Genomic DNA, 26,124 nt, shown 5'->3' with positions numbered 1-26,124 from the left:
GGGGGGGGGGGGGGGGGGGGGGGTTTGGTGTTATTTTATATTCTCTCAACAGAAGGGCACTGTACCTTCATTTGTAACTTTTCACAATACCAAAAAAAAGTTCCATTTGAACAAATAAGATGGAAATATTTGTGGTTAGTTGGGTTTAACTTCAGTTCTTTAAACTCCTTTTTTACTTGCGTTTTCCCAAGTAAAGCGTTCCTTTGGTCTCAAAGGTTGTGATACAAATGATAAGATCCAGCAAAGAAAGCCCCATCGTTTTCTTCAACTAATCTCTTTAAAAGACGCAAGTCACTTTTTCAAAGATTGTCCTTTTGCTTCTCAATGTTGTTGGATGGTCCGCATGTTCATCTGCCAATTGGCTCGCTAAAATGGCTGTTGGAATGCAAATAGCCAAATGCAGAACTCTAGTGGTTAGGGGAGCCACACTAAATCTGGGAAATGGCTTGAGAAAATGATTTTATGCTAGTCCGCAGGGTAATCTTACAGATTTACCTCTCGAACTTGCAAGTTGAACCACTCTTGTTAGCCCAGTGGTTTTGGCAGAACAGTTTAGATTGCAATGAATTGGGAATTGGCCTCATATATATGACTTGGGTAGGGGATATATGATGAAAATGAAAAGAAAGATGACAGTTGAGATATGGAAAGATATAAGTATACATACACATATATATTAATGAAGTATATTTGATTTGGTTTCTTTTAACAATTTCAAGTAAAAGAAAGTTTGTGGAATTGTTGATGGAAAAATAGTTTCGGTCTGAGATTTGTTCATTGTATGTTTGCTAAACATTTATAAATTATATGGTTACATTTTCTTTTACTTCGCTTCTTTCTTGACATGGATACTCGACACTCCTGCCACGGCCTCGTTGATCTTGTCATTAGGATTACTATCTGGGTATCTTCATTCCATATAATCCCTGCTTTGAGAAAGCAAGTTATATCACATTTCTTTGATGTTTATGATTGAGAATCAATGGTTGAATATACCTCATGGAAATTTGGTTTCTTTTTCTTTATGATTCTGTTTTTTACCTATTGAAAAGAGAGGCAAGTTTTGGTACTTAGGAGGGTTTTGTCGTTGATTTCTTGTGCACACGCTTCAGATTAGTAAGAAGCAACATGACCTGGTGAAGAATATGAAGCAATCCGGATCTCTGGACCAAGTTTTAGGTGACATACAAGCTTTTAATGTACAACCATATCAAGTATTTGTAGAGGAAGAACAGCAAAAGCTGCATGAGCACTGGTGAGAGTATGTGAAGTAACATATTTATTTTTACCAAATCGAAAGACTCATTCATTCCCCTCATATCATAGTTTCTTTATTGGCATAGGCTGCAATTATCAAAAGTTCATCTCCCCGTTGCATATTCAAATTGGAGAAAGGTTCATTTACAGAGACGGGAACTAACCAAGGCGTTGGAGCAAGATCTGAAAGACAGACAAACATTGATAATGGTGCTTAACAATTCCACTTCTGTTTTTCTATTCTCTCTCAATTGTTTTTCTCTCCTTATTGAACTGTTGGGGCATCGTTGTATGCAATATAGTTCTTAATTTACCGTTATTATTTTGGGTTCCTTCTGTAACATTGTCTTTTAACGTTTTTACCTGTAATTGAGGGTTTAGGATGTGGACATCGAAAGCCATGATAGCATGCTTCGAGGTCAAATGGATACTGAAGAAACAGATCAAATGGATGTGGAGGGAACAGGAAATGAATCTATTGAAAAATCAATCTCTGGCTCCCAAAGTAGTCAGTCCTCAGAGCAGATCAATGGTGGGTTGGAGATTGGCAACAGTTTGGATCCCGAAGACCATGACACCCTAAATTCTGGTAATACTATTCTCGAAGAATCTGGATTATCAAGAAATCTGAATGCTATAGAATGCACAGCCAGCCAGGGAGAGGTCCTACTTTCTATTGGTGATGTTCGCACACGACAAGTTATGCCAAAGAATTACTACAGCTCTTCTACCAGCCATGGTTATGCTACGTCCAGTAGTAATTTGTCTCTTTCAAATTCTCATGCTTATGACGAGCGAAAAACAAAAGTTTTCGATGTTGAACCTGACATGGCTGCCAGAGGTGTTGCTAAATGTTTATTGCCTAGACAATCAGACGATGGCACTTATGCGAAACATGGCTTACATGACAGGGTTATCGGGAAAAATGTGTTGCCTAGACAATCAGATAATGGCACTTTTGTGGAACCTGATTTGCATAGCCGAGATATTGGAAAAAGTTTGTTACATAGACAATCAGATGATGGCACTTTTAGTTATGAAAATCAAGGTAAAGATGAGTTACTTCATTCTGTGTTTACTAGGCAGGGAGGTCTGTCCTTCCATCACAAGGAAAGGCACTCAGGTTTAGATTTCCAGCCATTAAACAATGACTTGATCGAAGAGAGTCAGTATTCTAGACATTTCCAGGAGCAGTCAGAGTTATCTGTGCCTTTGCAGCAAAGGCGGAAGGAAGATGGGCAAGTCTACATTCAACATGGTGTTCCAGGGAATATTTATCCTGATGGAAACAGGTATCCGAATCCTCCAACTCAGCAACAGTTACCCTCAGTTGGAATGCAGGGCTGGGCTGTTAACTCGGTTCGCGTGCCTTCTCATATCCATTCTCATCCCATAAATGGTGGAAGTTTATTAGGCGAGAACTGGTTTCCGGGCAATCATCAAGTCCATGATGGGTTTACAGGGCCAGATGGCGTTATAGTCCCAAATCAGAGCATTGGAACTGGAAGCAGCAGCACAGATCAAACCTTATTCAGTGTTCTATCTCAAAGTAATCAATTTCGTTCCCCTTTTCACCCAATGAGCACGAACGGGCAATTGATTTCCCCAAGGAACTATGGAATGTTGCGAGAAGGAAATCCCATGATCGGAAACGTTCTACCAGAAGCATCCAACCCACTCAGCTACTTGGGAGGGCATGAAATACCATCTCAGAGTATGAGCTGGGTAGGCACGAGGCATCAAAGTTCCAACTTGACTGATCCAATGGAGAAACCATACTTGAGATCATGGAATCAGTGAAGAGACATATGTGGGCAGTTGGTCTTGGTTTTGGAGTCAGGACTAGAAGATGCAGCAATGGCATAAGCTATTGGAAAAGAACGAAGAAAAAGAAACATTGTGGATGTTTCAAAGAGAGCTGGTTTTGTGCGATGAAAGATGGTAGGCTTGTTATACATATACCCAATTCATACACAAGAAGAGAAGAAACACAGCGCCATGTATATAATCTTAGATATTAGATGAGCAGCTGGAAGAGGAGAAGAAGAAGAAGACGAAGAAGAAGAAGAAGAAGAAGAAGAAGAAGAAATTTGAAGCGATGAAAAGGATCCAGAGTACAGGTACATTTTTGTAGCTTGTTCTTTATTTTTAGCTCTCCTCTCTGTTCTGTTGCTTAGAAGATAATTTCAATAATTTTGGAGGTTACACAGCCATCTGAGGCCATGATTCTCCTGATTGTTTCCTTTTATTTATTGTTAAGTTGTTGATTAGTTTCTTTAAGACAGTCTCATGTGAGGTGGTGGTAATAATTGCAGCTCTACTGAGTTCTATTTATCTTAGTCTTTTCTTCCCTGAATAAAGTTTGCAGATCATTTACAAATGAGAGGAGAGAATTCAAACTTACGTACTATAGTTAGAGGTCGGTAATATGTATCGGTAACCGATCATGGCGTTTTACTGATAAAAAATGTGTCAAAAAGGCAGAGAAATCAACATTTGAGGGACGTTTATATTGTGTTTGTCTATGCCTTTTTTCTTCTCTCGAGAAGACATATTTGTTGGAAGTAGGTGTCAACATTATTTGGTAAAAGATATGTTAGAAATTTATATCTTCGACAATTTGAAAAAATTATTGTTAAACTATGTAGCATACACATTGAAAATCATTTATATTTTAAATTCGATGATAGTGAGGATGATATTTCCCTTTTGCACATCAGGTTGATAAATGTATTATGATTGAATTGTAATTAATATATAACAATTAGTACTCGATGTACCGACTATTGAAAATCAATGAGGTCGAATATTTTTTTAAGTTTCAATTTTGACCTCATATATTTTATTGAATATTGAATTCAATTTAAGAAATTATGAAGACTAAAATATAACCCTATAGAAACTAAAATAATATTTAAAATCAATATAATTTTGGTTAAATTAAAATTAATCTATCAAAAGTTTTAATAATATTGAGAATGAAAACTATTTAGTTTCAAATATTAAGTTAAAAAAACTTTCAAAGTTTCATAAATATTCTAAAATTTTTGTGAAAATTTCATAAATATTCTAAAAAAAATTTAAAATTTTAAAATATCCTTGAACAATTTTATTGTTTAAAAAGTTAAAAAGTGATATTAGTTACAAGATCTAATTTTTTTTAATTTTAAAAAGTTAAAAAGTGATATTAGTTAGTATATTGTTGACGAGATCGCCAATAACGTAAGAATTTTAAAACTTTTCAAAAAGATTTTAGGATATTAATGTGTTCCTGATTATTTTTTAAACGTGATATTAAACATTTTCAAAAGTTCAATCGATATTTTTAATACTTTCCCTCTAAAGCTAATCATGAAAGTATTTTTAAAATTTAAGGATATTATATAACATTTAAAAAAAAAATTAAGGATACAATTGAAAATTAAAAGACATTAAAATAAATAAAGAGACAAATATATTTATTAATGTAGCCATGACTCACTCAAAGAAAATGGCCAAATATCACATGATGCACTTTTACTGTTTTTCACAAAAAGAATCATCTCTACAGATGCTCCAAATTTAGTAAAACTTTACTGTACAGAGCCAATAACAGTGAAAAGCTAATTGATTTATGCAGATTTGTGGACCCTTTTCCTTGATGACACACAACTTGTTTCTTTGCAAGAAAATACTTAAATAAGCCAAAAGTGAAGGAAAAAAAAAAAAAAATCATAACAAGCAAAAAGAGACTCATAATTGTACTCCATAACTTTCAACTTCAACTTTCCCCTTCCACATCATTACAAATAATCCTTACAATCCTTACAATTATAAACTTCCGTGAGCTACAACTTACAAAATGTGTACCTGTAACCTCACAAGTCCACTGCTAATAGATATTGTCTTCCTTGAAAAGGTTTCAAGACTTCTTTTTATATCTGTTAGGGAGAGGTTTCTATATCAGAGAAGCTTCGTTCCCCTCTCCCACTGATGTGAGATGTCAAAATTCACTCCCCTTCGCTATTACAACATCTGTTAGCGGTGGACTTGGGCTATTACAACAGTCTACTACAGTGAAATCTTAACCTAGTTTGATCTATGAGGTTGAAATTGTTACAACTAAATTCATTCTAATTAGAAGTTCGAGAGTGTAATTATAAACGCTATGGTTGCAGTTTTCTCGCGAAGAATACTAGAAAGCGGTCAAGGTTAGTATCTCTATAGTCTAGGATGTAACTATCAAACATAGGAAGCAGAACTTTTCATTTAAACTAGAGGGCTTAGAAAATGAACCTGGGTGAAAGAATTCATCTCAGTATGTACGATTGGTTGTAATGTAGGGATGGCATGCTCTGTCATTTTGAGTCAGCAACCAGTTGAAGAGTGAGTCAGTGATCCTAAGAAATTTACAACTGTTTCAGTGTCTCGACAACCTGCTTCATCGACGGTCGAAGAGCGAGAATTTCAACTGTGCAATTAGACGCGAGCGTTAACATTCCAAGCAAATGTTCCTCAGGTCCCATTTCCCAAAGTTCAGGAGTGAAAAGCTCAGAAGAACGACCTTCCTTGATCAGCATTTTCGCCCATGTAACAATGTTAAATCCGTTCCCAAAGTCAGAAAAGGATCGGTCGAGCGACCTTTTTCCAGAAAGCAACTCTAGCAGCACAACTCCAAAGCTATAAACATCGGCCTTATCCGAGACCCTGCAAGTGGTTGCGTATTCTGGTGCAACATATCCAAATGTTCCTGCCACATCTGTTGTGGCATGAGTCTCTGATACCTCAAGAAGCCTGGCTAACCCAAAATCTGATATGAAGGTGTTGTGGTCTTCATCAAGCAGGATGTTACTAGGCTTGATGTCTCTATGAACAATCCTAGGATCACAGGAGTAATGAAGGTATGCAAGAGCCCTCGCTATGTCCAAAGCAATCTTATGGATTACCGAGTGCTTTACGTGTTTGCACGATTTTTCATGAATGAAGGTCTCAAGGTTCCCACCAGAAAGATAGTTGTAAACTAAGAACATTTCAGCCTCTCCGACGTAGTATCCGAGAAGAGTTACAAGGTTTTTGTGTCGTATTCTTCCCAGTGTTCGAATCTCCGCGTCGAATTGTTGGATGCCTCCTTGAAACCTACCAATGGACAGTCTCTTAACAGCAACCAGGAAACCTGAGGGCAGTTCAGCCTTGTATGTCGACCCAAAGCCACCAGTACCGATTAGGTAGCGAAGGCTGAAATTCTCAGTCGCTCGGACAACATTATCATAATTCAGATCGGACGGAGCATCAGAGAAAGTCACCACTTGTCTTTTCTTTAACCTATTTTGTCTATCAAGCCTTTTCTTAACAATGATAATAACAGCTATCATTAAGAGTAAGCAAATTAGAGTTGAGGAAGCAGCCACAGCGATTACCATGGACATGAACTTTCTTTGTCTCTTCCACTTCTCGACGTTGAGAGGAACCGGAAGTCCAGCTGGGGAGTCGGAGTACAACTCCGGGCATGGATGCAGAAACTTGTTCCCATCAAAGTAAATGCAGTCAATCATGTGCTGAAGATGAGGAATGTGGCCAGAAAGGTTGTTAAAAGAGACATCCAATTTAGTGAGATGAGAAAGAGCAGAGAAAGATGCTGGTATTTCCCCAGATAACCAGTTATGATCAAGCAACAAAATCTCAAGTCTAGAAGCATATGATAAGCTTTCAGGGATAACTCCTGTAAATTCGTTTCGAGAAAGATCTAAACTCACTAGAGAAGTCGATCGACCAAGTCGAGATGGAATCTCTCCAGACAAATTATTTCCACCCAAAAGCATCCATTTCAAACTCTGCAAGTTCCCCAACTGATCAGGTAAAACTCCAGATAATCTATTCTCTCTCAAGTCGAGATGAACAACCCTCTGCAAGTCACCAATTCCAGGTCCAATCGAGTTATCTAATTCATTGCTTGCAGCTTCAAACTCGATCATCTGTCGACAATGGAGAAAAAATGCATCAGAAATCTCACCTGATACTGAGTTTGAACTCAAGTTAACCGAAACGCTCGTCATATCGTTACAGTTCGAGACAAGATTGATGGGAAGTGATCCATTGAACTGGTTGCTATTAAGCAACAGTTTGTATGAGAACTTGTGACCATTAGCCAAAAGCACTTCTCCCACTTTGAACGAAGTCAATGATCCACTGAACCTATTCCAGCTAAAATCATGGGCGATTATGAGATTATCATTTAATCTTGGGAAATCCCAGACAGGAGAATTGATGTAAGAGTTCCAATTATCTTCATCATCTAAGAATCTGGAAGCTGGTTCATGCGGAACCATGTTCATACAGAAACTATCTTTCTCAAATCTGGGAAGAACACCAGAAATTTTGTTCTGGCTTACATTAAAATACGCCATACAGGAAACTCGAAGCTGCACAGGGAGGTTACCTTGTAGCTTGTTTGAGGATAAATCCAGGTAGGTAAGATTCGCACAGTTCCCAATCGATTCGGGTATGGTTCCAGTGATGTAATTTTGCCCTAAATTTAGAACCCTAAGCGAGCATGAAGAACTCCAATTATTCGGCAATTTTCCATTAAAATTACCTCTCGGCGCCCAAAAAACTTGTAGACTGGGAAGCAATAACAACTCGGAAGGAATTCCTCCATTGAAAGCGTTGAATTCGCCGCTTAAACTATCGTAGTCGGGATTGGTGTCGTTCAAATTCGTCAACACGATCTGTGATAACTTCCGGCAATTACCGAGCTCTTTTGGAATCGAATCGGTGAGGCTATTCCTAGATATATCAAGAATTCTGAGTTCTGATATTTGGCCGATCTCAGCCGGAATTTGTCCCTCTAATATATTGCCATCGAGCAACAGAGTCCTGAGTTTCCGACATTGTCCAATCTCCGCCGGAATGTTATCGGTCAGAAAGTTATGCGAAAGCCTCAAATGATTCAAAACACCACACCTATTACCAACAACTTGAATACTACCAGATAACTGATTGTACGATAAATCAATTGCTTCTAATTTCGTCGAACCTATCAATTTACTCGGAATCGAGCCAGAAAACGAGTTATCAGACAAATTAAGCAGGCGAAGAGATCGAAGTGACCTAATCTGTTTCGGAATCTCTCCAGAGAAATTGTTCCCCTGAAGCTCTAGAACCTCCAACGACTGAAGCTTACCAACACTCCTCGGAATCTCCCCATACATCAGATTATTCACAAGCGAAAGAACACGAAGCTCAGTAAGATTTCCAATCGCCGGATTCAACGTCCCAGCCAGAACAGAATCCGCCGCCATAACACCACCACTTCCACTGATATTCAGCGCAACAACTCTACCAGTAACACCATCGCAAGTAACTCCAAACCAATCGCAGTGAGAAACCGACAAATTCCAACCACGAAGAACATCAGAGCCGTCTAGCGAAATAGAGCCCTTAAACCTGAGGAGCGACATTGCATCATAGGAAACCGAGCCGCTAGTACCAGAAAAAGTAAACGAAAGGGAAAGAAACAAGAACCATGAAAGAGAAGAAGACATCGAGAGAGAAGAAGAACCACCTCCGTGGAGAAGAATATTCCGATTAGCTAACCGGCGGCAGAAAATCCGGAGCAACAAGAAATTTGTTTGAAATGGTAACAGATGTGGGTGTCTGAATTGGATTGGGAGCGTTGATTAAGGATTGTTGAGGGAACATAAAATGAAGAAATGAAGATCAAAAAGGGAGAAAATGGAAGAAACTGTTGAAAGAGAAAAAGGAAGCGATATCAGTGAAACAGAGCGGAAGAAAGAAGGAAGAAGAAGAAGAAGACAAAAGCAAGCGGCGTAAGGTAAGGATCTGAAACTGTACTCTACGTTGCGCTGTTTATTCACATGCATATTATTATTATTATTATTATTATTTTCTGCCAAATTTTAATAATAATAAACAACTATATATATATATACTAGATACTAGATGAAAGTGTCGGACAGTTCATTTAGGGTTAGGAAATGGTCATGGGTTTATAATCAAAGAAGGCTCTCCGTTAGCATGAAGCCTTGTGGGGAGCCCAAATCAAAACCATGAGAGCTTATGCTCAAAAAGGACAATATCATATCATTGTGGAGATTCGTGTTTATCTATCAATATATATACAGACTAACTTGTTTTTTTAGCATATTTTGCCTTTAAGTAATATATACGAGGCCACGCAATATAGAATTGTTTCAACCCTGAAATTCTATGATTGAGAAATTTGAAACTTTAATTTTTCTTTAATCTTTTTTAATCATTGGATCGATAGCTTGCATTTAGATATAGCTTTGGTTCATTCATGTATCCCTCCTTTCTCGGACGTCACAGGTTAAGACATTTTAGACCCAACCTAATTATTTAGATGGTAAATTTTGTCAATCCAAATAATCATTGGATCGAGTTGTTTGGGTAGTTTATTTAAATTTTTGTATTTAATAAAAGTAAAATCTTTATTTATTTATTTTTAAATAGTTTATTAAAATATATAATTTAATTTTAATATATATTTTTTATAATTATGAAGTTGAATAAAATAAATAAATATATATATAGTTGTATGGTAAATAAAAGTATATATTTTAAAATTATTCAGTTCGACCCAATCTAGTTGGGAGAAACCATCCAAAGCATATTATATGGAATTGGGTTGATCAGGTTTGTCAGGTCATCACGTTTTCGAACACCCTTAATTTTTTTCTTTCTTCTTCTCTTTTTTCGGAGGAAAAAATCAATTTTAATTTTTTTTCGGATTAAATCAATAAGAATTATAAATAACGGCTTCCACTCAGGACATGTAGTATCAAATAAAGGAATTACAATAACGACCCATATACTTAACAAATCGTTAAATTATAATGCTTCAAAACATAAACTAATAATTATATCAACAAAAATCCCAAAATCTTTATAAATTAATTAATTTAGATCTATCAAAATTTATTTATAATTTTTTTTAATAAAACATATTTTAAGATTTACTTTTTGGGTACTTCTATATTTAGAGGAGTTTAATTAATTTCCAAAATAAAATATTGTCAGAATTTGGAGCCTTACATTTTTTTTAATAATAAATGTCAGAATATTATATTTCTTCTCAATTATTTTTATTTTTTACCTTTTTTTAAAAAAAAAAACTAAGGGAAGATTTGTCTTCTTTTATGAATCGGAAATGGATAATTACAATGAAAAATAAATAAATAATAAAAATTATTAATAAATTTATTATTTTGAATTTGGAGAACATATTACTAAAATATTATTAAAAAAACCAAAAATAAAGATTAATTGAAAGAATAAAAGAAATTAAAAGGTATAATTTCATGTCATAGTTGAGGTATAACCTTCAAAGTTTGGTGAGGTTTTGAGAGGGTGAAAATGCTTGCAAATTCACGTTTGGTGCCGAGTAATTATCGTGTGATAACTACATTTAACTGTGTTTGCATCGTGCCGAAACATGGATTAAAGGTAAGGATTTATCGAGTAATTATCGTATTTTCCAACTTTTTTTTTATATTTTTAATAAAATATTAATTTAAAATAATTTTTTTTAATGTTCAACGTAATTTCAAAAACCTCAAATTTCAAGCACGAAATGAACACGAGAAATAAAATTCTCGTCTTCGACCCTGTTTAGGGAGAAAATTTTATTTTCACTCGTTGTCCATTTAACGTCCGGGGTAGATAGACCTAAAACGTAATTTTCTCTCGTGGCAATTCCTAATATATTCAAGCGGAGACGGAGACATCCTGCTAAATTTTTAATTTATTTTTAATAGATGGAGACGAAGATTACAAGTAATTTTTTATAACTTTTAATTTAAATATTATAATTAAAGTCTCAAAATTAACTATATTTTTTTTAATATAAGCAAAAAGTGCATATTTGTGTGTTTAAAATATATTTATATTAAATGGAGCGGAAAATTGGGCAGAGATGGAGAGAGTAAATATATAATCTTGTCCGCTATCCCATTTATCTAGCCGAAAAAAATTTACTCACTCCCTCCTCATTCCTGTCTAAATCGGGAATCTCCTCCCCATTTAGGACAGGGTAGGTTAAATAGACACCTCTTATAAGAAATCTAAGTGCAATGATAAGTAATCATTACAAGAGAAGTAAGATTCGGATTACTTTGTTTGAAATTCGAATCACTCCACAAGCAAAATCGATCATATCAAGTTTAAACGATTCTATACATACAACCCAAATTACATAGAATTACAAATAAACTTAGTCTTTGGCTAATGAAACGTACGAACACTTAGCCCTAATAATAAGGAATCACGGTAAGAAAAAGTAAAATTCAGATTATTTTGTTGATCAAATATCTCAAGATGATAATACTTTATTGAGATTCGAATCACTCCACAAGCAAGATTGATCGTATCAAACTTGAATAATTCTAAACATGAAAGCTAAACGAAATTGATATTTGGACATTTTTTAAAATAACTTTTAATAATTTATGAGAGATGTGAAATTACAAGAACACCCATGGACATTGGGGACATCACATCAACGAACTACGAGGCAGGAATCGAGCTGAATGTCTGTCAATTGTCAGTGACTGGACTGGCGTCCTTTTGGAATTATATTTTATTTATTTATTTGAATTATTATTGTTATTATAATTAATTAAAATTGATATTTTCTGTGGCGTTTATTAAATCATTTCAGCAATCAAAAATACATGAATCCTCCTGATTTGACAATTCCAACTCACCTATTTACCCTATTTTTTTTTATTAAAAAAAAAAAGCAATTCTTTTTCAATCATTGCTTCATTATATCTTTTGTTGCATTTAAAATTATTATTTTATTTCAAATATATATTTATTCTTCTAAAATTATTCTAAAATATCGAAAATTTTAATGTAATATTGTTAGTATTTTTTTTAAAAATAAATGATAATGTTTATGGTTTTTTTTATGATTTAATTTTTTTAATTTTAATATAAAATTCTAAATTGTCCAAAATAGGTAAATTATTTTAACCATGAAACTTTAGAATTGTTTAAAAAATAATAAATATTTTATTAGTTATTATTGATATTATATTCACATTAATGACCTTTTTTTTTATTATGCAATAAAAACAACTAATCATTTTTAATTTATTAAAAAAAGTAAAAAATAATAATAATAAAATTAAGGGACAGGGAAATGATTAGGTTCAAATTTGTTGCTTTAGGTAACCTATCAATCAAATCTTTAACTAACAAATTATAGAAATTAGAGAGGTTAATTTACGGTCCATAATTTACATAAAAAAATGTTATAAAAAAAGTTTAAAAAAAGAAATTGTGAGCGAGGACAAAATATACTGAAAAAACCTGTGTTAGTTTGTGAAGACAAAATAACGTGACCATATCACAAGAGATGCAAAAGAATACTAAGGTTATCAAGTCTCGGAATCTGGATTTTAAATTCTGTTTTAAGTATTAAGTACGAGACGTTACAAATTTAGCAATTATATTAGATCTGTGCCTATCAAAGTTGGAACGGTATATTATATAAAATTTTAATTAAATTTTATATAAAATAATTATAAAAAAAAAACCATCCATGAAATGATGCAAAGTTGGAAAGATAAAAAAGTGAAATTACTTAATTCAAGCAAAGATGATTTTCCAAGAATAAAAAATCTAATAAATAAATAAAAAGGGAAAAGGTAAACATGGAATCCTATTTTTCCATGCTTTTTGTCAAATAATTTTGAGTGAAAATTTGAAATTTATAAAGAGAATAAAAACGGTAAAAAAAAAAAAAATAACACAAAATAATAATAAGGGTCAATCTTTAATAGTTTTTTTTTTTTTTTTAATGATGATTTCAAAAAGATTTCCAATTTTCACTTTTGTTTTTTTTAAGTGATTTCATAAAAAAAAATCAAATTTATCTTATAACAACTCAAGTCTACCACTATGTCTTGGCTTGTTATGGTAGTCGTCCCTTCTCCAATTGATGTGGGATTTTACCATCTACTTCATTGGAGGTCTAGCGTCCTCATTGACACACTGTTCGGTGTTTAACTTTGATACAATTTTTAAAAGCAAAGCCCACCGCACCGCTAGCAATATTGTCCGCTTTGGCCTGTCACGTATTGTCGTCCGCCTCACGATTTTAAAACGCATATACCAGAGATGGGTTGGATTGTGTCGTCGGGTTGTTCTATTTTTTAAAAAATCATACTCGTTCGCAATACATGTTTTAGTATTTAAATGTTAAGTATTTACGACTGGCATCATATCACTAAAATTAGCTACAAACGTTAAATATTATTTATCTTTATAAAAATAGAGTAGGATTAGGTTGTAACAATATTTTTGAGTTGATCGAGTTAACCCAACTAAAAGAAATATCAACCTTCAAACCGAATCGAAAGCAAAAGCAAGCAAAGAAACAAGCCCAACAAAAAGCGAGTCCAAGGAACCAATAAAAAAAAACTCGCAAATGAAAAGAAAGTAGAAATAAAAAACCGTTCATAAACTAGAAGTGCCAAAAACACCGAAAGGAAAGGAAATACACGAGTTGATTTGGGTTGGGGTGATTTTTCTCAACCTATCGGGTTAGATACTCGAAAGAACTAAAACAAAAAAATATAGATCAAAATAGACATGGACGATTTTGTACGTACTAATACACATCTCAAATCAACGACGATGATAACCTATGATACTCATTCAACGCTAGGATGAAGCTTATAGAAGATATGACGGTGACGATAAAGTAGAGGTTTGAGAGACGAGAGGTCGGCCACATGCTTTCAATGAAAATAAAGAGACGGGTGCGATTGTTAGCAACAATAAAATTCAAAGAGTCACGAGAGTAAAAAAACAATGCACGGGATGCAATTCAGGGTGAGCGGCAAACTCTTAGGGTTGAAGTGAAACTAAGTTTAGTTTGAACGGAACCAAATAAAACAAATAACAACCCACGAACCCAAATCGAGAAAAATGCTTACCCGACCCCCAACGCTGTCGGGTTTGATTGGATTGGTCGGGTTCTCAAACGGCACACCAATCTCAGTTCACTTCCATATGAACAATCGACAATCAGTTAATGATAAAAAGAATGATTCAGCTGTTTCTTTTTTTATACACTTACAACAGCTGAGGTCTCTTACTCTTAAAAAATTAAAAAATTAAAGAACTAAAAAGAACCTTATTACACATATACCACACTTTTTAGCTATCGACCAAGCCCGTGTTTTCCGTTCCTCTCGGTTTTCACGTCTGCAAGAGAGCTGATGTCGGTATTCGAGCTAAAGCTTCTAGAATTTCACTTCGTGGCTTTGAACAACTGACTCCCAAGGGTAACAGTTGGGCTTCCTTCTCCCATCACTGTTGTCAAGTTCACCTCTTTCTCCAGTATCCTTTCAAGCTCCATCACCACATAGCTCATCCCCGGGCGCCTCTCGCTCGAAGATCCGACGCATTGAAGTATCAAGTTCATCACTTCAGCCATACCTTCCTCGGTGAAGCTCTTCCCCAATCTTGGATCTATAAAGCTAGCAATATCGCTCGTTTCCTGTTTGTTTTGTATCTTTCAAATAGGCATGGAACGAGACACGGTTTCAGAATTCGATAAACGAAAAAGTCGAAAAAAATGCCAGATACTAGACCTATGTGAATTACTCTGGTATTGCTTTCATTAACCTCGAGATGGTATTCGTATCGAGAAAAGTAAACCATGTATCAAAGTTACGTAAACAATGTCTCTAATAAGGTACGATCGATATCGAGATAATTTCGAGCAAGACATGATCAGCTAGTATAAAATGAAGCTTTGAAAATTGCCAAAATCTACTTACCAAATCAACCAGAGTATAACTTGGATCGGAACCGGGCACATCAGTAGCTTTTTGACCGCTTATCAACTCGAAAAGGAATACGCCAAAACTATATACGTCACTTTTCTCAGAAAATTGTCGAAACTCCTTTACCCTACAAAAGAGGATGGAAGATGAACAATCATACAATAGAATATGGAAAAAGGTAGAAAGTTTTAGAATCAATACTCGGGAGCGAGGAATATCTCATCCGCTGCTGCTCGAGACGACGATTCTGAAATGTCAGATCTTCCCATGACATTGTGAAGTCCTGCATCTGCCACTTTAGCTATAAAATTCTCGTCGACGAGAACGTTGGACGTCTTGAAGTTTTTGTGTATCAAACGAGGGCTTATGGAGTGAAGATGTGCCAGACCTAGGTACGATAATCAGGTCACGTTACGGAGGGACGAGTTTGTCGAAAGCATTGGTAGATAAGAATTTGGTTTCACCATTGATATATTTGATGGTTAGTCAATCTAGAAGAGATGCAAATAAATGCTCACTGTTTGCAGAGGTTCACCTTTAGCTGCCCCCAGAGCTATTGAGAGTCTGATCTTGAACTCGAGCCTCTCGGCTGAACGCTGCTCGGTGCCTGCAAAAACGGTGCTCTTTAAGAGTGAGTTCGGAGCGACTTTTGAGAAATAACGCTTTTACATGTATGAACCGTTACCATATATGTGGCTAGAAACGCTCCCATTGGGTATATAATCGAAGATGAGGAACTGTAAGTTGTTTTCCTGGCAGTAGCCCAAAAGAGTTACGAGATTTCGATGCCGAATAGTGGAGAGGTAGTGTACCTGATAGTAAATGAACTAAATTAGAAGGCAGAATCAACTGAAACTGTAACAGCTCAAGCCCACCGCTAGTAGATATTATCCTCTTTGGGCTTTTCCTTTTGGGCTTCCCCTCAAGGTTTTTAAATCACGTCTATTAGGGAGAGGTTTCCACACCCTTAACAGGAATGTTTCGTTCCCCTTTCCAACCAATGTGAGATCTCACCCACCCCCTTTGGGGCCCAACGTCCTCGTTGGCACACTACCCGGTGTCTGGCTCTAATACCATTTGTAACAGCTCAAGCCCATTGCTAGCAAATATTGTCTTTTTTGGAATTTCCCTTATAGGTTTCCCCTTGAGGTTTTTAAAACACGTCTACTAGGGAGAAGTTTCTACACCCTTATAAGGAATGCTTTGTTCCCCTCTCCAACCAATGTAGGATCTCACAATCCACCCCCTTGGAGGCCCACCAATGTGCTCGTTGGCACACCGCCCACCCCCTTGGAGGCCCAACGTCCTCGTTGGCACACCACCCAATGTCTGGCTCTGATACCATTTTTAACAGCCCAAGCCCACCGTCGGCAAATATTGTCTTTTTTGGGTTTTTCCTTCTGAACTTCCTCTCAAAATTTTAAAACGCGTCTAACAGGGAGAAGTTTTCACATTCTTATAAAGAATGCTTTGTTCCCCTCTCCAACCAATGTAGGATCTCACAATCTACCCTCCTTGGAGGCCCAACGTCCTCGTTGGCACACCACCCAGTATCTGGCTCTGATACCATTTGTAACAGTCAAAGCCCACCACTGGTAGATATTGTCTTTTTTTGGCTTTCCCTTCTGGGCTTTCCCTTCTGGGCTTCCCCTCAAGGTTTTAAAACGCGTCTAACACGGAGAGGTTTCCACATCCTTATAAGGAATGTTTCGTTCCCCTCTCCAACCAATGTGGGATCTCACAATCCACCTCCTTGGCGGTCCAACATCCTCGTTGGTACACCACTCATTATCTGACTCTAATACTATTTGTAACCGCCCAAGCTCACTGCTAGCCGATATAGTCCTCTTTGGGCTTTCCCTTTTGAGGTTCCCCTCAAAGTTTTAAAACACATCTACTAGGGAGAGATTTCCACATCCTTATAAGGAATGCAACGTTCCCCTCTCTAACCAACGTGGGATCTCAGAGAAACTCTTGTTTTAGCACTAATCAATACATACACGACAATTTCAAAAGAAAATACAGGTGAGTGGTATGCAATTCCGTTTCCATACGTGCTCAAATTATGCACGTTCAGGTTGGAAATATATCAATGTCGAAGGCTTACAAGACAATAAATGAATATTACCTCATCTACAAAATCCTGACTCGGCGCTCCACGTCGCTTTTTGATAGCGACGAACATTCCATCATGAAGCATGCCCTTATAGACCTCCCCAAATTTCCCTTCTCCGATCAAATTCTTTTCGCTGAAATCATTAGTGGCTATCGCCAACTCCGCCATCTCGAAATGTCGAGCATCTCGTAGAGACAATTCAATACCAACATGCCTTCCAACTACAAGTAATGAAAAACACAACCAACTGATGATCATCCTTCTGAAAAACAAAATACATATGCTAATGGATAACACGGGCGACGAAGACGAAGAGAATACCTTGAACAGAAGGATCCGAAGAGCCCGTCTCGGAAGTTCTTGCAGCGTTTCTTGAGCGTGCTAAGAATCTTATAAGTATAATAGTCAATCCCACCAATGCCACGGCTCCTGCAGAACCTCCTAATACTGCTGCAAGGACCCTTGACATCTCATGTGGGTTCTTCCCTTCACCGTTGATGCTTTTTTACAGTATAACAACTACTATACACACTATTATACATCGAATCTGAAACACAAATGAAAAAGAAAATTACAACAATCATATTGGGGAATATAGAACGTACGTGTTAATGTAACAGCCCAAACCCACCACCGCTAGCAGATATTGTCCTCTTTGGGCTTTCCCTTTCGGGCTACCTATCAAGGTTTTAAAATGCGTCTACTAGAAAGAGGTTCCACACCCTTATAAGGAATGCTTCGTTCCTTTTTCCAACCGATGTGGACCCAACACCAGTGCCTAGCTCCGAGACCATTTGTAATAGCTCAAACCCACCGCTAGCAAATATTGTCTTCTTTGGGTTTTCCCTTTCAGGCTTTCCCTCAAGGTTTTTAAAACGCGTCTACTAGAAAGAGTTTCCACACCCTCGTTCCCCTCTTGAACCGATGTGGGATCTCACAATCCACCCCCTTGGGGACCCAGCATCCTCGCTGACTCACTGCCCGATGTCTGGCTCTGATACCATTGGTAACAGGGAGAGGATTCCACACCCTCGTTCCCCTCTCCAACCAATGTGGGATCTCACAATCCACCCCCCTTGGGGATCCAACACTGGTGCCAAGTTCTAAAACCATTTGTAATAGCTCAAACCCACCGTTAGCCGATATTGTCCTTTATGGGTTTTCCCTTTCAAACTTTCCCTCAAGGTTTTTTAAACGCGTCTACTAAGGAGAAGTTTCCACACCCTTATAAGCAATGCTTCGTTCCCCTCTCCAACCAATGTAGGATCTCACAATCCACCCCTTGGGAGCCCATCGTCCTCCTAGCACAACGCCCAATATCTAGCTCTAGTACCATTTGCAACAACTCAAACAAGTTAAACAATTCTAAATCCCATCCCTAAATTTTCAGATCACAAACCAAACCGAGTGCACGACGCATACCCGAAAGTGATTGATATGGAAGCAAATCTTACACTCAACTACAAGAATGAAGCTGAATCTATAGATCTTCATCTTTTCCTAATGAACATCTAAATTCAGCAAGAACAAGAAGAACAGATTGAAAACAAACATACATCATCTTGAACTTCAAACCTGAAATTGTGAAGAAACTACAGAGAACGATGCAGATCTTTTGAAAGCGTAGCATCATTTAACAATCAGCAATTGCAGAACTCTTCTCCTTCCAGTAAAAACGAGTAAAGACGATGAAATTCAACCCACATTCCAAAAGCAATGAAGAATGTTCTTAGAGCTCAAAAATCACAAAAAATGGAGTCCGATCATCACTTCCAGCAAATGCTGCTGAAGTTAAAATCGTATGAAGAAGAAGAAGAAGAAGAAGAAGAAGACGAAATCGGCTAAACAGCAGCAGAAAGAAACAGTGGGAGGGTACTTTTTGGTTAAATTAATACCAAATGCATCATTGGATACAGACAATGCCGACAGAAAGTGACCTTGCGCCGACAACAACAACAACTCAAGAGTTTTATTGCAAAAGAAAAAATCAATACAAACCCACGAAGAACAATCAGATGAACAAAATCAGATCAAAATCTCGTCTACCCTTTTAACGAAACAATCAGATGAACAAAACCCATGTCGCGAAAACTCGAATAATATGAAGAACAATGAAAGAGTAATAATGTAGATTCAACCCAAAACCCCAAACCCCGATTCAGCGGAAGAACAATAAGAAAATGATCGAAAACCCTCCTATTCTTTGCACGATTCAATCAGATGAACAATACCCATGTGGCCAAACTAAAATCGAAGGAAGAAAAACGATCGATGATCAAGAACAAGAACAACAAGAACAAGAAAAAAGTGATAATCTAGAGAGAAGGGGAGAGGGAAAGAGCAAAAAGGGGGAAAAATGAAATGAAACTAGAGGAATTAAAACTCGATATATATCAAGTAATGCAATGTGTGGGCTGTAAAGCAGCAAAACAGTGTTGTCTGGTACTGCAAGTTGAAAGAAATAGGTGGGTTCATTTTGCTGTGTCGTATACAGAGCATCTTGGCTGTGTTCATATATCACAGAGCTTCTTCAAAAACAGGAAACAAAATTGAACCCCAAAAACCCAAAATCAAAATAAAAAAAGAATAATCAAATCACACAAATCATTACCCATTTTCCAGAAGATTTCTAAATAAACAAGAACATCGAAGAACAGAGGAGAGAAGGAGAGAACAAAAGAACAACAAACAAAAAAGAAGAAAGAAAAGAAAGAGAGATTCGAAGCAGGAGAGTAGCATTTTGTGGGGCTTAGAGTCCCCACCAGCCAGCTATGTTGACATTGCTTCTTCCAAATGACCTTTTTCTTGAAAAAAAAAAAAATAGGGTTCAGAGAAAAAAACAGTGGAAATTTATATGGAATAAACGAGAGAGAAACGGACAAGGAAGGGAATATGCAGGCACGTTAGAACATCCAAATGCTTCGTTTATTTATTTCTTTTTCTTTTTCTTTTGTGATATTGAAGAAATTTTTGAGAATTGGAGCGTTGTTCTTTGGATTGTTCTATTGGAACTCTTTAGAAAAAAGGGATTTATATTAAGAGGATGAGACGCTAGGGACACCAAAAACTGTCCAAAGTTTATTGTAGACTCACAGAGAATGAGAGAGTGTATGGGTATATGAATCCAAAAGGCCTCGTACTAATAGAGATAGTATTCAACACCTCCCCTCGAACAAAGTACGTCTCCGCTTAATCGAGGCTCGACTCCCTCGACTCCCTTTTTCTTTTAGAGTATGCCTCCGAGGAAGCTCGACCCCTTTTTTCTTTTAGAGTCTTGGTCATTTTTTACTATGCCTCTGAGGAGGCTCGACTCCAAAGGACTCCTCTTCTTTTAGAGTCCTATGTTCGATATTCTAGGATTTACTAATCTATTGGCATGGTTAAGTTTAGAGCATAGCTCTAATACCACGTTAGATAAACACGACTCTCCACGTTAATATGATATTGTCCATTTTGAGCATAAACTGTCGTAGCTTTGCTTCCCAAAATGCCTCATTCCGTTGAGAAACCCATGATCATTCCCTAAATTAGCCGATGTGGGACTTTCATCATCCAACATGAACGCTCATAACTTTACTTTGGGTTTCCCAAAATGCCTCGTAGCAATGGAGATAGTATTTATTGATTATAAACAGATGATCATTTCTAAATTAGCACAAGTGGGACTTTCATCTAATTATATCATATAAAAAAAAATTAATGTAGATATAAATCACTGACCCGAGAGATATAGAGATTTATTAGACATAAAATTTAAAATTATGAAAATTAATATTTTAAAAGTATGAGAACTAAAAAGATGAAAGTACGACCGACTAAAATACGATTTTTTATTTTTTATTTTTTTTAATATATAAATCAATAGAGACAATAATCATTGTCATTGTAGCTTATTTTAATTATTTTGAGAGAGGAAAAATTTTTAATTTAAAGTTTTTAAAAAAAATTGAAATATAAGTTTAATGAAAATATTTTGAAGATTGAGACACATGAAGGAACTCCACGTTAGAAGCATGAGAAAGACACTTCATGAACTAACATTCTTTATTTTATTTTATTTATTTATTTATAATAAAATAATAAAAATCAATTGCTCATGGAAATTAAACCCATTTACAATTGTCACCTAATGCCTTTCAAATTAATTTGTTTTTGAATTAAAAATTAATAATAAAATTATTTGTTACTAAAAATTTAAATTAATTTAATATCAATAAATATATTAAATTTAGAAATTAATTGCAAATATATAACAAAAAAATTGGAATATGTATTTAATAATAATTAATTCGAAAAATTACCGTTATTTTAATTGATGGAAAGAATTTGACGACTAATGTTTGGTAAAAATTTATAATAATTAAAAAAAAAATTATTATATTTAATTACTTAATTTGTAAGATTTAATTTTGAAATTAGTGAAAAATTAGTTCGCGGTAAAAATGGTAATATTTAAGTTTTGAATTCAATTTAATAAAGTTAAAAGGGTTAGAGTCGAAATTAATAGAATAAAATTAAAATTAAAATTATTTATTATTTTATTTAGAAAAAAATTAATTTTATTTGGTTGAGAATAAAAATTTGTATGAATAATGATGACAATGAGAATAATGCAAAGGTAATGACTACAATAGCTGGCACACTCCATGAGTGAGGGAGGACCAATAAATGGAATTGATGAGAAATTGCAAGTTAGTCCTTATAATTAAATATAATTTCATTGTTGTCCCCATAAATTACAGGTATTTTCATTTACTTCCCATATTTTTTAATTTTAAATCAAATAAATTGAGCTATATTAATTTTATGATTTGAAATTCATTTAATTTTAGAAAAAATTAATTTAATTGATAAATCTCGTATTTAATTGGTCTCTAAATTTTTAAAAAATATATAATAAATTTTTTATTATTATTATTAAATTGGTAAGTTCAAAAATATATTAAACAAATTTAAAAGTCGGACAATATTTAATAATTTAATAGAAAATATCTTCACTCCAATTTATTTTTATTATTTTTTTATTTTTAAAAATTTAACGATTAAAAAAATAATTAATAATCGTGATTTTTTTTTTTTTTGTTAATTGTATTTATTGGAATTTATTCATAATATATAATAAATTTATGCTTTATTTCAATAATGTCTTAATTGAAATTTAAGAATAATTAATTTCAAACATTCTTATAATTTATATTAATGTGATGCTGCCATACATTAAAGTCAACTTATTATAATATTTCATTCCATATACTTTTTTTTTAATGTGTTATTTTTATTCAATATAATTTTTAAATCATCTATTTTCGAACGGGATACTCGGAGGGACCTACGCCTGTCTCAAACTCGAATTTAGAAGACATCTAGGGTTTTTGGTATTAAGTTCAAATGAGGAATTTCTAAGTCGATACGACTAAGAGATCCTATGCCCTTGTCAACTATTTAATTACAAAAACTACGAGTTTTAGGACATAGATTCCAACGAGCTGAGCCTTAGATGAGTATCCAGGCCTCCTCAACAATTGATGTGCAGTCTCGACTCGTCCCCAGACGTCGACACGCGACAACTTAGTCTTCATCTGTCAACTTTTGTTAGCTTGAAGCGGTTCATTCTTGCTATCTTTTGTCTTTAGAGTGAATCGTTAATGGATGGTTGATAACTCGAGCATGCAAGAGTCGTGTGGCTTTAAGGGTGCCATTAAAAGAAAATCTTTCGTCGTCAGTTTAAATAGATTCTTGTGTCTATCATAATCGGTATTGGTGGAGTAAATAAATTACGATATCTCTGTGAGATATATATAAATCAAACGAAGAAATCTTCTTAGGATCCTCATAAGATAAGCATTTGACAAAAGGGATTTTGCAATCAAATAATGTAGAAGATATGAAGAAAACGTATAGAATTGGTTCTTTCTATATTTATTGAAAATTTTATCCCAATAATAGTTATTTTATTTTATTTTATTTTTTTACAAATTGATCAATAAATTGTAACCCAAATCCATGCTGCACTCCTTTCTTTCTGCAATGGACGTGGGACCGCCACCAAATCTACCCCTTTGGGACCAACGTCCTCTAGTATACTCGCTAGCCTTGTTCCTTTCTCTAATCGATGTGGGACCGCCACCAAATCCACTCTCCTTTCGGGCCAGCGTCTTTACGTTTTGTTTTCCTCTCCAACCAATGTGGGACATCACAATCCACCCCCCTTTGGGGCCCAGTATCCTTACTGGCACACCGTCTCGTGTCTATCCCCCTTCGGGGAACAATGAGAAGGCTGACATATTGTCTGATGTCTGGCTCTGCTACCATTTGTAATGACCCAGATCCATTGATATGATTTTCTTTGGCCTTCCCTTTCGGGCTTCCCTTTAAGGCTTTAAATGCTAGGAGAAGGTTTTCACTCCCTTGTAATAAAGGGTATGGAGATCCTTATAAATGGTGTTTTGTTCTCCTCTCAACTAATGTGGGACATCACAATCCACCCCCTTCGGGGCCAGCATCCTCGCTGACACTCGTTCCTTTTTCCAATCGATGTGGAACCACCACCAAATCCACCCCTTTGGGACCCAGCGCCCTTACTGGCACACCGCCTCGTGTCTATCCCCCTTCGAGGAACAGCAAAAAGGCTAGCACATCGTCCAGTGTCTGACTTTGATACCATTTGTAACGACCTAGATCCACCGTTAGCAGATATTGTCCTATTTGGGCTTTCTCTTTCGGGCTTCCTCTCAAGGCTTTAAAACGCGTCTACTAGGGGAAGTCTCTTCTAAAAGGTGTTTTGTTCTTCTTCCCAGCCAATGTGAGATATCACATAAATATTCTTGTTTTCACAAAAAACGACGATGACAGAGGTACTATTTTTTGAAATCAACCTATCACAAGACTAGTTTACCCTATCGACAAAAGTCGGGATTTGAAAATGAACCATCTAAACGAAACGATCGTCATTTAGGCTGTCTGCACAATACTGAATTAACCCTATTTTCATAGAGTATTCATAAGAAAGAGAGTTAGATCAAATAATTCCGACCGACCAATAAATACCGAATCTTTTTACAACACAACAATATTTGTGTAGCAGTAAAAAGCCTAAAAACACATATAGATTAGAATAGGTGGCCTATTTTTCTCCATTGGTACCATAGTAAAGAAGGTTTGTGGAGTTATTGAAGAGGATATAAGGGGTAAAAGTGATGGTCCATTTTTCATTGGGAACAAATTATTTTTGCATTTTTTAGCGGAATTTCTTCGATACGTAAACCCAAATAGGCTTTTGAGTCGTCTCTTTTGATGAAATCAAAGATTCGGGTTTTCGAGATGCTAGCTAGATTAGGTTTTAAAATACATTTGATTCATACCGGCTTAAAAGTTGACGGTTTGATCCCAAATTTTTTGTGAGATCCCACAAAGATTAGAGAGAGGAACAAGTGCTAGCGAGGATGGTTGCCTTGAAAGGGGGTGGATTGTGAGATTCTACATCGATCGGAGAGAAGAACGAGTGCTAGGGAAGACGTTGGGCTCGAAGTAGGGTGAATTGTGAGACCCCCCATCGATTGGAGAGAGGAACGAGTACTAGCGATGATGCTAGGCCTTGAACGAGATAGATTGTGAGATCCCACGTCGGTTGGAAAGAGGAACGAGTGTTAACGAGAATGCTAGGCCTCGAATGGGGGTGGATTGTGAGATCCCACGTCGATCGTAACATTCTTTATAAGAGTGTAGAAACCTCTCTCCAGTAAACGCGTTTTAAAAAGAAGCCCGAAAAGGAAAACTCAAAATAGGACAATATCTGTTAACGGTGGACGTTTGGCACGGCAGTCACTTGATTGTCGTACAAACAAAGGAATATGTCATGAATGTTAACAAACTTATTAAAGGTCTCTCTCTTTGTCCACAGCTATGATTGCGATCGGGTATAGAACACCGTATAGCTTTCGGGTGGGAAACAACTGTAGCAACAACATCCGAGAACAAGGGTGCCTTTTATTTGTATGAAATTATAAAATTGCTAGCTTTTAAGTAACGACTTCGACTTCGACTTCGATACATACGAAAAAAAATAATCGGATCCTTACACGAAACTTGTAAATTTTAAAAATTTTAACCCAAAATAGAAATTAGGTGGAAAGTAAAGGACCAAACATAAATGATTGTAGGAAAAAAAAATAAATAAATAAAACAGTGGGGGCCAAAAAGCAAAGTGATAAATTTGGGAGGGCATCATTAAAAACCCAAAGCCCACCCATTTGAATGAAAAAGCCCATTTATCAACAGCCCCCACGCATCAGTGCGAGGTTTTAGGGTTCTTGCTCCCTCCCTCTGTTTTTGTTCGGCTTCGCAGGATTTCCGTTCTTCACCGGTCCCTTTCCAGGGGATTTTCAATATGGTGAGTTCTCATTCCTCTTCGACTCGAGGTATTGTATTAAGCTTCCTGTTTCGGATATGTTCGAGCATTCATGGCTGCAAATTGAATGTATTTAGGTCTACTTTTTGCTCCTCACTTTGCTTTCGAGTAGTGTATGGATGCATCTTTGTTGACAGAATATAGAAGAATTGTTGAAACCTATTCTTAAAGTAAAATGTTTTGTTGTCTTTCTGTTTCTTTTTTCCCGATCATCTCTGTTTTGAAGAAAGATTGGATGATTGAGACTTTTTTTTTTGTCAACAATTTTTTGGGGGAGGGTTTAGTAGGAAGTTACCGAAAGATCATATTTAACCGTGGCGTTAGTGCAATGAAATATTTTTCATTTCCCAATTCTTTGAGGAAAACTGGAAACCTGCTGTTAATTGAGCTTGCAACTTAAATGTTTTCGTTTTTCTGCTTTAAAATGACATCAAATGCATTTGGTAACGAGCTCGAATCAGTTTATATCCCCAATAACTAAAATTATCAACAACAAAAAAAGAAAAAAAAAAAAAAAAAAAAAAAAA

General features: G+C 35.8%; 4 protein-coding genes across 7 annotated transcripts in view; 2 read left to right on the top strand and 2 right to left on the bottom strand.

Annotated features, from left to right (window-relative positions):
* LOC111445111 overlaps nucleotides 1–3,629 on the top strand; it is an 8,758-nt gene extending 5,129 nt beyond the window's left edge. For both annotated transcript variants that reach the window (XM_023083343.1, XM_023083342.1), the window contains exons 8-10: nucleotides 1,113–1,255; nucleotides 1,344–1,467; nucleotides 1,639–3,629. In XM_023083343.1, coding sequence (XP_022939111.1) covers nucleotides 1,113–1,255; nucleotides 1,344–1,467; nucleotides 1,639–3,057 — 1,686 coding nt within the window. In that variant the 3' untranslated portion in view covers nucleotides 3,058–3,629. The remainder of the gene's footprint in view (nucleotides 1–1,112; nucleotides 1,256–1,343; nucleotides 1,468–1,638) is intronic.
* Nucleotides 3,630–4,971: 1,342 nt separating this feature from the next.
* Nucleotides 4,972–9,108, bottom strand: LOC111445476 (LRR receptor-like serine/threonine-protein kinase RPK2). 2 transcript variants are annotated; one of them, XM_023083878.1, is made up of 2 exons: nucleotides 8,798–9,108; nucleotides 4,972–8,679 (listed from the first exon to the last, which is right to left on the bottom strand). In XM_023083878.1, the coding sequence occupies exon 2, from the start codon at nucleotides 8,532–8,534 to the stop codon at nucleotides 5,646–5,648; it is 2,889 nt and encodes a 962-aa protein (XP_022939646.1). In that variant the 5' UTR covers nucleotides 8,535–8,679; nucleotides 8,798–9,108; the 3' UTR covers nucleotides 4,972–5,645. The 2 variants fall into 2 exon arrangements, with proteins under 2 accessions (XP_022939646.1, XP_022939645.1); XM_023083877.1 differs by having other exon boundaries at nucleotides 4,972–9,108.
* Nucleotides 9,109–14,206: 5,098 nt separating this feature from the next.
* Nucleotides 14,207–20,178, bottom strand: LOC111445225 (probable serine/threonine-protein kinase At1g01540). Of its 2 annotated transcripts, none has more exons than XM_023083485.1 (8): nucleotides 18,747–20,178; nucleotides 17,512–17,737; nucleotides 17,203–17,411; nucleotides 15,760–15,886; nucleotides 15,610–15,681; nucleotides 15,276–15,462; nucleotides 15,069–15,201; nucleotides 14,207–14,800 (listed from the first exon to the last, which is right to left on the bottom strand). In XM_023083485.1, the coding sequence occupies exons 2-8, from the start codon at nucleotides 17,657–17,659 to the stop codon at nucleotides 14,537–14,539; spliced, it is 1,140 nt and encodes a 379-aa protein (XP_022939253.1). In that variant the 5' UTR covers nucleotides 17,660–17,737; nucleotides 18,747–20,178; the 3' UTR covers nucleotides 14,207–14,536. The 2 variants fall into 2 exon arrangements, with proteins under 2 accessions (XP_022939253.1, XP_022939252.1); XM_023083484.1 differs by having other exon boundaries at nucleotides 18,766–20,178.
* Nucleotides 20,179–25,427: 5,249 nt separating this feature from the next.
* The window catches only part of LOC111445249 (protein HGH1 homolog), a 6,416-nt gene continuing 5,719 nt past the window's right edge, over nucleotides 25,428–26,124 (top strand). Inside the window, exon 1 of the mRNA XM_023083519.1 lies at nucleotides 25,428–25,579. The gene's annotated coding sequence lies outside the window, so the exon portion shown is untranslated. The remainder of the gene's footprint in view (nucleotides 25,580–26,124) is intronic.

This window comes from Cucurbita moschata, unplaced genomic scaffold, assembly GCF_002738365.1.
Source record: "Cucurbita moschata cultivar Rifu unplaced genomic scaffold, Cmos_1.0 Cmo_Scf00007, whole genome shotgun sequence".
Taxonomy (NCBI): Eukaryota; Viridiplantae; Streptophyta; class Magnoliopsida; order Cucurbitales; family Cucurbitaceae; genus Cucurbita; species Cucurbita moschata.
Note: the sequence above shows the minus strand (reverse complement) of the source record. Positions and strands in the feature narration are given on the sequence as shown.

What these genes read in the sequence shown, in the direction of transcription:
- LOC111445476 (XM_023083877.1), bottom strand. Translation starts at nt 8,777, where the DNA reads ATGTCTTCTTCTCTTTCATGGTTCTTGTTTCTTTCCCTTTCGTTTACT.
- LOC111445225 (XM_023083485.1), bottom strand. Translation starts at nt 17,659, where the DNA reads ATGTCAAGGGTCCTTGCAGCAGTATTAGGAGGTTCTGCAGGAGCCGTG. An exon ending in TTCGGATCCTTCTGTTCAAG is followed by an intron (nt 17,412 to 17,511) that starts GTATTCTCTTCG and finishes CATTACTTGTAG; the next exon opens with TTGGAAGGCATGTTGGTATT. An exon ending in GTCAGGATTTTGTAGATGAG is followed by an intron (nt 15,887 to 17,202) that starts GTAATATTCATT and finishes ATTTACTATCAG; the next exon opens with GTACACTACCTCTCCACTAT.